The 14806-nt window shown below is 40.3% G+C and overlaps 1 protein-coding gene across 2 annotated transcripts in view; it reads right to left on the bottom strand.

Moving 5' to 3' along the window:
• Positions 1 to 14806, bottom strand: part of CTIF (cap binding complex dependent translation initiation factor) — a 363068-nt gene that overhangs the window by 322476 nt on the left and 25786 nt on the right. For both annotated transcript variants that reach the window (XM_044664825.1, XM_044664818.1), the window contains exon 3: positions 730 to 803. In XM_044664825.1, coding sequence (XP_044520760.1) covers positions 730 to 803 — 74 coding nt within the window. The remainder of the gene's footprint in view (positions 1 to 729; positions 804 to 14806) is intronic.

The raw sequence follows: 14806 nt of genomic DNA on the forward strand, positions 1-14806 counted from the left end.
ATACTTAGTATTGATTCTAAGACAGAAGGTAAGGGTTTATTTAAAAAAATCAAGATATGGAGTCTATTCATGAGCTTTATCCTCAGTTTATAAAGGAAGCAAAGGGGATATATCAAGGGATATCCACTTTAAGCAGTGTCTTAATATTTGGGAACTTGGACTCCATAACCAGAGAGCTGGGATCTTCTGACTTCTTTCCATGACTTAGGGTGGTTATCAAATGGATGAAAACGTAACACTAGGCTCTTAATTTTGAAGGAGACCACTAATATCACTGAATGAATTGGATTTAAATGAGGCACAGTTGCATGTGTCATCCGTCTTGTTGTCTTTCAAAGTCATTGAAGTCCAACAGCAAAACAAAAGTGAGGATGCCGGAGATGTCCCTGGCATCTTTTAAGTCTGACCAGGCTCTAAGTGCTCCACAGAGCCCACTTCATCTGCTTTCATGGCTATGAGAACAAATTGTTCTCAAACATTGGGGAAAGTCTTCACATGCTTGAGGTAAACATCCCCCTAACTCACTAATGGGCTTAAGGCCAGTCAGTTACCCTCATCCTGGTTTAGCCCTCCTGTCCAGGTGGTTTTGCCAGCATGTGGTTGCTGTGCATGTTACAGCTTCTTGGAGCCACAGACAACAGATGGGTGGCAGGCAACTGACTGCTGGGTTATTTAGGTGAACATAAGAATATCACCACCTCCTAAAATAGGAAGCCCAGGGGAGCTTACCGGAAAGAATCAAAAGTATTGGCAGCCCAAATATCGGTACCCAACATGTCCATAGAGTTGTCTTTGTTGCCATTCTGAAAGAGAAGACATAAGTAGAGAAGGAAGTTATTATTTTGAGTCACAGCATAATAATAGGCCAGTTCACATTCTCACCTTTAGGGGACAATCCCTAATATACCACCTGCCATGTTTCTATGGTATACACTTCCATCTGTCTCTCACAAAATTGAAATGTCATCATTAAAAGGGAGGCTTCTAGGGCATGGAGTCTTACCCACCTCTGCATAAGAACACTGTCTCAAATATCTGTGACAAGGAGCCACCCAAATTCCATTTGAATACCTCTAGCAAAAGAGAAATAACTCTGTCAAGGTATCCCATTCCACTTTGGGATAATTAGTTGATCGTTTTTCCTAATGTGAAGTTGAAACTGGCCTCCCTGTAACTTCCATCTATTAACTATTAATATACTATTAACAATTCCCCCACCCCCACCCCAGACAGAACATATTTTAATCTGTTTATTTTGTGAGTCTCCTTTAAAAACCTGAAGACAAACTATGACATGCCCAGTTCTTTCAACAGATCCTCCCATGTCATAGTCTCTAGTACCCGCATGATCCAGACTGTATTCCTTTGGATGTACTGTATCATTTTTAAAACCCTTACTTTCTGTCTTAGAATTGATATTATCTATACTTAAATACAAGTATCAATAATAAATAAGTGTAAAGTTAAGAGACTTGTCTAGGCTCACACAACTAGGAAATGTCTGAGGCTAGATTTGAACAGGTATCTTCCTGATTCCAGATCTGGTGCACTGTGCTACCTAGCTACCTCTTTTTTAAATGCCACTCCTAAAATATGATACCCAGAATGGATCCCTCCACCAGAAGTGACAAGAAAAAGGAAATTGTTTCCACAAGGGAATTATTTCCCACTAGAATCAAAATGCTGTCAAGACTAAGGTTCTCCATGTGTCATCTTCAAAGGTAGGATAATGAATTTTTTTTTAATTGTATTTATAGAGCCTAGACAGAACTTAGTTTAAGTCCAGGTTTTATTAGTAGTTGTATGACTTTGGACAAGTTACTTAACTTTACAGTTTCCTCAACTGTAAAATAGAGATAATAATACTAGAAATCTCTACTTCAATGAATTATTATAAGGATTAAATAAAATATTTGTAAAAGTACACTGGAAACCTCAAAATATCATATAAAAATGAGGATCATTTAGGAAATACTTTTAAATTGACCTATTAGCTCCCACATCAGAGGATACTTGTCTTATTTGTCATGAACATAAAGCCCTACTCAATGAGTCTGGAAAGCCTCATCCTCCTACTAAGACCCATCCTCTCCCTATTTATAAGATTAATTCTAACATTTCTACTAAAATCATGAGCAAGATTCATCTGAAGATCTCCCTCTCTAACCTTGGCCATAAACAATATCTGAGAGTTGAGATCAGTCCATATCTAGCAGGCAGGATAAAAATAGCAAAGTGAAAACAACTTCTGCCTTGGGATGGTAGCTCATCAACTTTGTTCTCTGATGTCATTTTTATGATCCCTTGACCTAAACTCCTTACTTGTCTAGACCTGTCTAGCTCACTTACTGAGATTCCTAGTACTGGCTCCCAGTGACAGTCACTTCATGCCCTAATGTGACATCAATATATTTCAGGATCAAAAGGAGAAGGCAAAGAAAAATGTTAACACTGATCTCTCAAATAACTTCATAGAAAAGTGGAAGGAACCTCAGAGTGCAACTCTCTCATTTTATAGATGAGAAAACCAAGATCATACAGATTTAATAAATAATAGTGTAACCATCTCTCCTACTGCACCTCTGCATGGATGCTACACAGTCTTTCTTTCTTTCTCTCTTCCTTCCTTCCTTCCTTCCTTCCTTCCTTCCTTCCTTCCTTCCTTCCTTCCTTTCTTTCTCTCTCTCTCTTCCTTCCTTCCTTCCTTCTTTTCTCAAAACAAGGTAAGAGGTGATGTGATGTGTAGAAAAAACATTGATTTTAGAGTCAGGAGTCCTGAGTACAAATCTAGACTCTCCTATTTAATATTTTTTTCCCTTAGTTAAGTCTCATTTCTTTTCTGGGTCCTGTATGTAAAACAAGAGAGCTGAATTAGATACTTTCTAAGACTTTCTTCAGCTCTAAGTTCTCTCATTCTAGAAAAATTGGCAGATTGGTTCTCTCCTCCCATTTCCTCCTACCTAACCTACCATCTCTATAGTCATGATAACAACTGACATAGTTTCCACAGAGAACTCTTAGGCAGGTGATAGGTGCCTGGGTGGGTACTGATTTTTAAATAATTCATGGGTAGAGGTTATGAGGAATCTTCTTTTCAAGTCATTATTGAAATATTGTAGACCTATCCTCCCAACAGAAAAAGCAAATCCAATACTAAAGAATTTGAGAAAGCAGAGGAAACAATAGAGACAGAAGTAAATATAAATAGAGCATATAAAATATGTAAATGTAATATGTAAAATATCAATTTATAAAATAAATATAAAGGAAACAATTGAACAAGGACATAAGGAAGAAAGGAAAAGTCACAAAAGAACCACCAAAGACTGAACTGAAAATGAACTAGCTGTGTGACCTTGGGCTAAACACTTCCCCTCTCTGAATATTCTTTGTCTTGTATATAAAGTAAGAAGGTAGGGATAGTGTCAGGTTAAATTATCTCTTTTCTAGTCTTTTCTAGCTCTAAAGTTCTAGATAAAATGGCTTCTCAACATTTTTTACCTAGTGAAGCCCCCTTAGAAATATGCCTGTAATCTTCAATCTAATAAATGAATCTTAGTCTACAATGTGCAAAGCACTGGATTGGATTTTCTGCTGCTGATTTTTCACAGGAAGAAGAAAAATAGTAAAAGAAAGCTCACTACTTATCTCCTTCAAAAGTTATGGCAATGGCTTTTCTTTTTCCCCCTTTTTTTTAAACCCTTACCTTCCACCTTAGAATCAATACTGTGGATTGGTTCTAAGACAGAAGAGTGGTAAGAGTAGGCAATGGGGATGTGTCCAAGGGTCACATCAGTAGGAAGTGTCTCAGGCTAGATTTGAATGCAGGACTTCCCATCTCTAGGCCTGGCTTTCAATCCACTGAGCCACCCAGCTGCCCCCTTTTTTTCCTTTTAATTTTCCCTTTCTTCTGCTATAAGAACAACGATTTTTTTCCAATTGAAAGAAATATTAGAGGACATCTATTCTCCCACATTTTACAGACAAGGAAACTGAGTTTCTAGAAAGGTTAAGTGACTTCCCTAAGATCATATTATATAACAAAGCAAGATTTGAACCCAAATCCAGTGCTCTCATTTCACTGGGCTATGCTGTTGTAACTGCAAATCTAGGGATTCTTCTATTACATTACACAAAGCATACTGTTGTTTTTTTTTTTTAAACCCTTATCTTTTGTCTTAAAGTCAATACTACACATCAGTTCCAAGGCAGAAGAGTGGTAAGGACTAGGCAACTGAGGTTAAGTGACTTGCCCAGGGTGACACAGCTAGGATGAGTCTGGGGTTGATTTTGAAATCAGGACCTCCCATCTCCAGTCCCAGCTCTCTATTCACTGAGTCACCTTTGTACCTCAGTATATTGCCTTTGAGGTGAATAAAAAAGAAGTTGGATCTTTATTCTGCTGCTCTATATGATGATGGCTCCCCTGCCAAATATCCCCACTCCCAAGTTAATGCCCCTTCCCCTTTAATGCCTTCCATTCCTCATCCAATTCCTTTACCCTATTCTTATTCTAGCCAGGCTACCACCCAAATAATCAAGCCAACCCAATTTACTCATTGACCTCTAAATTACCCTGCCTGTGCTTAGTGGGTTCTAAACTCTTGCCTCTATGTACCCTTTGGCAAATCAATCATCCTAGTCAACCCATTTTCTGAATGGGCCTAATGAACTATCTGCTTCTCAGCTGGCCATCTGACTTCTCTCTATCCCAACTCTAAATCTCTCCTTCTATCCTCTTGAGGAAAGTTTCCCTGCTGTCACCAGCCCACAGGGGTCACTTCTCCCTCTGAACTCCCATAACAAAACAACTTGAAATAATTTTTGTAACATCAATAATTGGCATTTATATAGTAATTTTAAGCCTGAAAAGTGCTATACATATACTCCTTTATTGGAACCTCACAACCAGTGAGGAATGTTCTCCATTTACTATTACCTACATCTTACACAAGAGGAAACTGAGTATGAGAGGTCACAATCTCTCTCGTTTCATAGTCACTGAAGCTATTCAGTGTCACAGGCAATATCTGAATCCAAGTCTTCCTGACAGCACTTAATTTACCACATATAAACTCCACTTCAATCTCATGCTGAACCATTAAATGGAAGTTAAGAATTTATTCCTGGTGATAAGCCTTGTACTGCATTCACATACTGATATTTAACTTTGCATATATGTGTATGCCATGTGAAGTATATATTCCTTAAGGGCAGAGAATATTTTTCTTTTTATTAATTGTATCCCCAGAGTTTATCACAATGCCTAGTACATAGTAGGTGCTTATTAAATGTTTACTGAATAACAGCTCCCTATTTTAATGCCAATCTGGAATATTTGCTATTGTTCAATTGTTTCAGTCATTTCTGACCTTCATGACCCCAGATGGGGCTTTCTTTTTTTTTTTCTTTAATGCCTCCAAAAGCAATTAAGTCTATTTAATTAATTAATTAATTTAGAATATTTTTCCATGGTTACATGATTCATGTTCTTTCCTTCCCCTCCTTCTATCCCCTCCCATAGCTAACGCTCAATTCCACTGGGTTTTACATGTCATTGATCAACACCTAGTTCCATATTCTTAGTATTTGCACTAGAGTGATAATTTAAAGTCTACATCCCCAATCATATCCCCATCGAACCATGTGGTCAAGCAGTTGTTTTTCTTCTGTGTTTCTGCTCCCACACTTTTTCCTCTGGATGTGGATAGCATTCTTTCTCATAAGACCCTCAGAAATGTCCTGGATTATTGCATTGCTGCTAGTAGAGAAGTCCATTACATTTCATTTTACCAAAGTGTATCCATCTCTGTGTACAATGTTCTTCTGGTTCTGCTCCTTTCACTCTGCATCAATTCCTGGAGATCATTCCAGTTCACATGGAATTCCTCCAGTTCATTATTCCATACAATATAATAGTATTCCATCACCAACAGATACCATATTTTGTTCAGCCATTCCTCAATTGAAGGGCATCCCCTCATTTTCCAATTTTTTTGCCACCACAAAAAGCGCGGCTATAATATTTTTGTACAAGTCTTTTTCCTTATTATTTCTTTGGGGTACAAACCCAGCAATGCTATGGCTGGATCAAAGGGCAGGCAGTCTTTTAGCATTCTTTGGGCATAGTTCCAAATTGCCAACCAGATTGGTTGGATCAAGTCAAAACTCCACCAGTAATGCATTAATGTCCCAATTTTGTCACATCCCCTCCAACATTTATTACTTTCTTTTGCTGTCATTTTAGCCAATCTGTTAGGTGTGAGGTAATACCTCAGAGTTGTTTTGATTGGCATTTCTCTAATTATAAGAGATTTAGAACACTTTTTCATGTGCTTATTGGCAGTTTTAATTTCTTTATCTGAAAATTATCTATTCATGTCTCTCCATCTGGGGTTTTCTTGGAAAAGATACTAGAATGGTTTGCCATTTCCTTCTCCAGTTCATTTTTTATAGACAAAAACCCCAAGGCAAACAGGATTAAGTGACTTGCCCAGGATCATACAGCTAGTAAGTGTCTGAGGCCAGATTTGAACTCATGTTTCCAGGCATAGCACTCTATCTGTTATGACACCTAGCTGCCAATTTTAGTGATTCCCTAAGTTCAACATGCTGCCTCTGGGCTCCATGCATCTTTTTAGGCTGCCTCTAACCCTGGAATATACTTTGTCCTCATATTCACCAGTCAAAATCCTTTTTTCTTTCTTCAAGGTTGAGCTCAAGTGTCAACCCCTCTGTAAAATTTGCTACCTTAGCTAAAAATGTTCTCTCCCTCTTTGAATTTTCTTAGAACACTTTGATGGGATCTCTGCTTTGTGGCTATCATATCTATCTAACGTTATGGTAGAATTTTTGTGTTCATGTCACACCCCCTCAGTAGGCTGTAGGATCCTGAGGGCAGGAACCATGGGGCTTGGGTGGTTTTGTTTGTTTGTTTGTTTGTTTAAAGTTCTGCTTTTCTCTGAATGGCACAGTACCTTACACATATCAAGTACCTAATTCAAGTTTGTTGAATTGAATTATGCTGTCTCATCTCCAGGTTCCTCAGTCCAGTCTTCAAGGTTTCACTGTACAGGATACAATTACCATCTCACTGAGCTTATTTCTCCATATCCTCTACTGTTATCACCACTAAAACATTGCTTTCTCTTCAAGGATAGGGACTCTGTCTTCCGTTTCTTTTGTAGCTCTCACTGCACAATGCTAGGACCCAGGAATGCCTGCCAGCTAATTAAATTGGTTCCTCTTTGTAATCAGAGGCTTTGCAGGGTGCTGGACTTGAGTGCAGAAGGGGGTGGGGCAATTACTTAAATAAGGCAAGTTCTTCAGCCAAGCCAGAGATTAAAAACCAAGGCATAACAATAAAGCTGCCTCAAATCAGTATGTAGCTCAAGGGCAAGGAAAAGAGACAGATACATAAATCTTCAGCTTTCACCTCAGGGGGTGAAACCTTGGCTTGTTCCTCCCGAGCTGGCAGGCAGAAAAGAGACAATCCCAGAGACATTCAATGTCACCCCACGGAAGGATCTGAGAGAATGTGCCCAAGAGCGGACCGACACCATAACCCCAATGAGGCAAGTTCCTAGCAAATACTGAAGACAAACAGCAACTGTGACTTACATCAATGCAGCATGTCCAGCAAGGGACCTTAAAAACTTCTGGGCCTGGAGCTCTACTGAGTGGGCCAAGTGACTATGACCAATGGCAGAAAAATCATAATAATTGCAAAGTAAAGTAAATAGCAAGAATGGTTGACTAAGCCCCCTTCCAAAAACATTAATGGTTTTTCTAACAGGTGGGTCTTGAATTACACAACAGATGTATTCCTGGAAAGGCATCTATAAATAGAATTCTGTTTTAACTGCATAGGAAGACACAGGCATTATTATGGCTTCCTACACAGAGACATTCAGACATTAAGAACTTCGCCTTCTGCACATGTAACATAAAGGCAGTAAGGACCACTGCTTCTACTCCAAGGTCCCAGACATTATTCCCATTTACTTAACAGTAATGCCTGATCCTGACTAGTATTTCCTATCCAGTAGCCCCAGAACATTGCTGTTATATGTAGCAACACCCAGACACTGTTCTAGTTTCCTATATATTAGCACCTAGGCATTATTACTGTTTCTTGTACTGGAACACTCAGATGGCACTGTGGTTTCCTGCACTGCTCTAACACCATCTATTTCTGTTGTATACAGCAGAGGTGTCCAACTCACAATCAGAAACTGGATTAAAGTATGACTGGAAAATGTTTGGCAAAATAAATAAAAATACAATACAACATGGATGATGTTAGCTTGTAGTTTTCTAAGTCACTTTACTAGCTACAGGGATCCATTTCTATTAGAGACTGATATCACTGATACACAGCACATCAACATCCAGATGTTACTGTAGCTTCCTATATAGTAATGCCTAGGTATTACTGTTATTTTCTGTACTGTACACCTAATATGCCACTGCATCTGACCTACTTACATATTATTACAATTTCCTATATAGTAATACCCAGGTGTCGCTATCGTGTCAAGTATAGTAACAAATAAACTATTGTTTCATTGCCATTCCATCATTTTCGGTCGTGTCTGATATTTTGTGACTCCATTTGGGGTTTTCATGGCAGAGACACCGGAGTGGTTTGCTATTTCCTTCTCCAGCTCATTTTATGGTTGAGGAAACTGAGGCAAACAAGATTAAGTGACTTTCCCAGGATCACATAGCTAATAAATGTTTGAGACCAGATTCGAACTCAGGAAGATGAGGCACAGCACTCATTGAATACATTATGGTGCCAAGTTAACACCTAGACAGATGGGCTTTATTGTCTGTTTCTAATACTGCAACATTTGGATAGAACTGCAGTTTTCTGTGAAGTAACTAGCAACTAGATATTACTGCTGTTTCCAACATAGTAACACCCAGATATTACTATGATTTCCTGACTGGTAACTTCTGGATATTGTTGTGGTCTGTGTCCTTCGCAATTGTATATACTGTCATATCATCTGAGAGCCTCGCCTCAATCTACCTTTCCAACCTTTATTATACATCTACTATTTGTGAGACCTTGGGCAGGTTATTTAACCTCACTGGGTCTCAATTTGCTAATCTGTAAAATAAGTTACTTTGATTTGATGGTCTCTGAGGTCCCTTTCAGCCCTGGATCTATGACACTCAGTCCTATACATTATCCCTCTTCACATAATCTATGGTCCTACCAAACTAGCTTTCTTACTATTCTTCCTAGACCTATGCCATTCTATTTCTATGTCATTTCTCTAGCTGTTCCCCATTTTCTCCTCATCTCTACCTCTTGGCCCCGCCAGTTTCCTTTAAAGCTCACCTCAAGCCTCCTTATACATTAAATCTTTTCTCATCTTCTCAGCTGCTGGTGTCTTCCCCCTGGAATTATCTTGTTTTTATCTTATAGATATTTATATATGTTCTTATTATCCCTACCAGTAAAATGGAAGCTCCTTGAGAGTAAAGGCTATTTCATTGTCTTTGTATCCTCAGAGCTAATTGCTTGCCTATAGTAGGTGTTTAGTAAATGTTTGCTGATTGGGCGATTCAAGGAGTTTCACTGTCATGATGCTCTTTGTAGATGATTCCAATGCCAAGTTCAGCAACGACAGTTAGATCCTTAGAAACTAAAAAAGTCTTTTCCTTTATGGTCTCTGACTTTCAAACTTTTCCTTATCAGATAAAGACTGGAAGGGGAAAAACAATTAAGGAAAATAATACCCATGATTCTTCTGTGCATAGAAACAAAAGCAGGGCCACTGACCACCATCATTCCAACTTTTGTCCTTATTTTTCAGTCAACTGACAAGCATTTATTAATCACCTGCTATGTTTTTCAAGACTGGAGTTAGGAATTCTTTGTGAGTTCAAATTTGGCCTCAGACAATAATTGGCTGTATGATCTTGGGCAAGTCATTTAACCCTGTTTGCCTCAGTTTCCTTATCTGTAAAATGATCTAGAGAAGGCAATGGCAAGTCACTTCAGTATCTTTGCCCAAAAAACCCCAAAAGAAGTCACAAAGAGTTGAACATGACTTAGACCGATGTTTTAAAGATCCAAACTGCAAAACTGAACATGGTTTCCATCCTGTATGTGGGCTGTAACCTTGACTGATAAAGAATATGGTAACAGTTTTATGAGCACTCATAAATTAGGGAATTAAAGGGGAAAAAAGGGAATTTAAAAAAAATCAGACACCCTGTACTCATTAGTGAATAACTCAGGATCTGTGTCTATCTATATAGCAATTAGGGTTTTTTTCTACCTGTCTCACAAGGGTTGATGTAGTAACAGGTAAAAGAACTGAGCTAAGAACTCCTTGGAAGAAAGGTGCTACATGGGGATAACTGGGTAGCTAAGTGGATTGAGAGTCAGGCCTAGAGACCGGAGGTTCTAGATTCAAATCCGGCCTCAGACACTTCCCAGCTGTGTGACCCTTACCACTCTTCCACGTAGGAGCCAATATACACAAGTTAAGGGTTAAAAAAAAGAAAGGTGCTACAGATCAAGTCTCCTTGAAAATTATAATAAACATCTCTATATCACAAAACATCGCCAAGTTCTAGTTAATGGCCTACTTAGAGAAGCCATATTGGACCCAACAATGTTCCCAATACTTGAACAAAAATTTAAACAAAGTCTAAAAAAAAAAAAAAAAGGATTTAATCAGTTGTTCAAGGTCTTCATTCTTCAGGGTCTCAGTCCATGGGACCAAAGGTTTTATAGCTAGAAGGAATGGCAAAGATCATATAATCTCTTCATGAGGAGACAATACTAGGCAGGAAAAAATGACCTGCCAAGGGTCACAAAACTAGTGTGTAGCTAAGTAGGGCTTCAAACCTAAGTCCTCTGACTTTCTACTGCACCATAGCCAACTCAGTACCAAAGCTAATGCCCCAAGCGTTGCCCACACTTTCTGGGACTCATTCCATAATGGTCTATTACTGCTGAAACTGGAACTGGAAAACCTGCAATCTAGAAGCTTCAGATACCCTCTGGTCTACCTCAGCAAATGAAGAGAGAGCTTTTTATCAGGCTCCAAATGCTCTCTGCTCCCACTCCCCATCCCCTCCATACAATGAAAACTGCTTAAATTCAACTTCAAGAGGAAAATGTAGAAACACTCTTCTTCCCTTCCACCTATCCAAAACCTCTGTAGACTTCATCACCTCTGCCATGAACTGATCCTGATAACTCTGATCCACACTGATCCCTTACTTCCCTGAACTAGAGAAGTAGTGTCAGATTCAAATAACAATGTGAGGGGCAGGAGAAGTCACTGAAATGTTCCTACAAATTGGCTTAGAATACAACATTTCAATGTTATGTTCTATTCTATTTTTATTTCATTTTGTTAAATATTTCCCAATTAGATTTTAATTTGGGTGGGATGGAGGGAGAGGATGTTGCTGCTCCTGCAGCATGTCTGACATTGTTGTCCTACAATTTGTACGATCTGTACCAGAGTTAAATCCTTTCTTATCTCGTGTGATTCATGTTACTTTTCTCAGCAAAGCAGTAGTCTTCTCTAAAGTCATAGACTCCTCCTATATTCCCCCAAAGTAGAGTCCCGTCATTTGGCATAAAGCTGGTATTTAATAATTATCATAATAGCTAATATTTACATAGTGCCTACCATGTGCCAAGTACCATGCTAAATAGTTTACATTGTAAGGATGGGATTTGTGCAAGGGGGATGGGACAAAAGGAGCCAGAGAAGGAATGGCTGACAGTTGGTGACAGTTGGTGACGGTTGAGATCAGAGAGGATTCTGGGGAATTTTTCAAGGGAAAGAGGAGGAGAGGGGAAGGGTGGTGGAGGACTGGAGAGAGGGAGGAAGAGAACATCTCAGCTTAGATCTAGTCCTGAGGGCTTCCTGAGGATCTTTCTTTGGACCTTGAAACCCTGATTCCCTAGTCAAAGGCGTCCCATTGCTTCCCACCCAGCAAGACTTCAATCATCGAGTCAGCTAAGTGTTTGGACTCCATTTTGGGAGCGATCTCTTAGGCTCTTTCTCCCATTACCCAACCTTGCTGAGAGACCCTTTCCAGTCTAACTTGCAATTATAGAAAAGGATAGAAACAGAAACAGAAGGAGAAGGGGCGGGAGAAGCTTAGGAGTGGGAACCCCAAAGGGTCCCACCCAATGATGGACTCCATAGAAATAGGGAAAAGGGCACCCCCAAATCCCTCTGCCCTTCACCCCTAAAATGCAAATAATAAAAGCCATTCATTAGTCAGATAGCGTTCCAGAGTGCCTGCGAGACAAGGAGGGAGAGGGAAATCACAGCTTGGTCTGGCTGCCTCCATCTTGAAGTCAGACTACCCGCTATGAAATTGACTGACCTCAAAGGAGACTTGTGTGAACCTTGGATTGGGGTACCCCATACTTCATCTTATAGGAAAGCCTTGCCCCTAACTCCTGTGGAGTAGCATGACCATTCAGGTCACCTAGTTTTGGGGTGACACCCCTTCGAAGTCTCAGCAGTGTATATTCGGTGGGAGGGGAGAGTTAGAAGAGAGTCTCACCTCATAGACTCTCTATCTCCCCTCTATCAAACATTGGTACTGGCTCCTTATTATTATTACAGCTTTGGCAGAGGCTCTCTTTATTATTATAACACGGATAGAGTAGAAAGTGAGTTGGGAGGCGGCTAGGTGACTCAGTGACTTAGTATTGATTCCAAGACAAAAGGTAAGGGTTATTTATTTTTTAAACTCTTACCTTCTGTCTTTCTTGGAGTCAATACTGTGTATTGGCTCCAAGGCAGAAGAGTAGTAAGGGCTAGGCAATGGAGGTTAAGTGACTTGCCCAGGCTCAGACAGCTAGGAAGTGTCTGAGGCCAGATTTGAACCCAGGATCTCCCATCTCTAGGCCTGGCCCTCAATTCACTGAGCCACCCAGCTGCCCCCAAGGGTTATTTTTTTTTAAACCTTTACCTTCCATCTTGGAGTGGTAAGGGTAGGCAATGGGGGTCAAGTGACTTGCCCAGGGTCACACAGCTGGGAAGTGTCTGAGGCCAGATTTGAACCCAGGACCTCCCGTCTCTAGGCCTGGCTCTCAATCCACTGAGCTACCCAGCTGACCCCCCAAGGGTTATTTTTAAAGAGAGAAAGAGTTGGGTTTTGGAGGCAGGAAATCCTAGTTCTGCTACTTATAACCCATCTGTTAATTTACTTATATGGGACTTCCTTATTTGTAAAATGAGGGGATTGAATGAGATGACCTATGATATCTCTTCTAGGTCTGACTCTATGATCCTGTCATGCTATCATCACAAGGCAGGCACTGTGCCACGTATTAGGGATGTAAAGAAAGGTTCCTGCCCTCCTGGAGCTCATAATCTAAAGGAAGAGACCACTCTGTACAAACAAGCTGTAGTCAGGATAAATGGGAAATAGGCAACAGAAGGATGGCACCAGAATTTAGAGAGATCAAGAAAGGTTCCTGGAGAAGATGGGGTTTTAGCAGGAATTTGAAGGAAGCCTGGAGTCAGAGATGAGAAGGGATGCCATTTGATGGGGGTGGAGGGCAGCCACTCAAAATACTTGGACTAGGCTGGCACAGTGGATAGAGAACCAGCCCTGGTGTCAGGAGGACCTGGGCTCAAATCTGGCCTTAGATACTTCCTAGCTGTGTGACCTTGGGCAAATCACTTACCCCTACTTGTCTAGCCCATTCCCTTCTGGCTTAGAATTGTTACTAAGGCAGAAAATAAAGGTTTAAAAAAAAACACCCTGGAGCTTGCTATATGATGTATGACCTTGCATAAGTCACTGCCCTTCCTTTGGGACTCAGTTTCCTCATCTGTAAAATGGGAAGGGGTGAAGTGAAGATTGATAATGCTTCTACAAGTTCTAGCTTTCTAGACTTAAAAATAAGCACTGTAGCAGGCAAAAGTGGGCAGTAAAATATGTGAAGGGCTTTCCATCCATACCAGAAGTGATAACAAAAAAAGCTCCAATTCTGGTTCTTCAGGCCGGTGTCTTTTCAAGAGATAACTTCTTTGGGTAAAGGGCCTTTTGACTCCTTTAGGCCTCCAATAGTTTCCTATTTTCTTTCTCTAATTAAGACAGATTAGGAAGAGGTGGGAAGTGATGGCTGCCGTACCAGCTAACTGTACTTCCCAAGCAATCCCTGACCCTGTACAATACTTTCTCTTTGCTAATTAGGTTTGTTTGTTTGGTTTTCAATGTGGCCTGTATTTGTATTCATCTTGGACTGTGACAGGAGAGGTTGAGGCTGGCAGAATGCCCAGCTTGCTGCTGCTGATAAAAAGTAGTCACACACTTACTCTGACTATCTGTTTTCCCAATTCCCATTTGGATCCCCCAAAAAGACACTCTTTGGGTCTAACTAGCTCCTAAAAGTGGTAGACAGAAAAGGCAGTGGGTGGAGGACATAAAGCATGTGGGGAGGGTGTCAGGAACATCTTCATTTGAATACTGCATCAGACATTTTTATTAGCTATGTAATGCTAGGGACAGACCATATCACATCTCTGAGACTCAGTTTCCTCATAGGTAAAATTAGGGGATTGGGCACAATGCCCTCTCAATCTGTGATCCTAGGAAAGACTCTTCTATCATGGGATGCCCAGTGCCTGAGCTTGGACTCCCTCTGAAATCCCTACCATCTCTGAAGGCCCAGATCAAGTCGCCTGTAAAACTTTCTAGAAGTCTCCAGACCTCTCCCCTGTCTGAACTCTTCCCTCACCATGGCTCATTTTGTGCTTACTTAGTGTTCAGTACCTCCTAGAGGGGGTATTTTCTC

The sequence above is a fragment of the Gracilinanus agilis genome, chromosome 1, assembly GCF_016433145.1.
Source record: "Gracilinanus agilis isolate LMUSP501 chromosome 1, AgileGrace, whole genome shotgun sequence".
Taxonomy (NCBI): Eukaryota; Metazoa; Chordata; class Mammalia; order Didelphimorphia; family Didelphidae; genus Gracilinanus; species Gracilinanus agilis.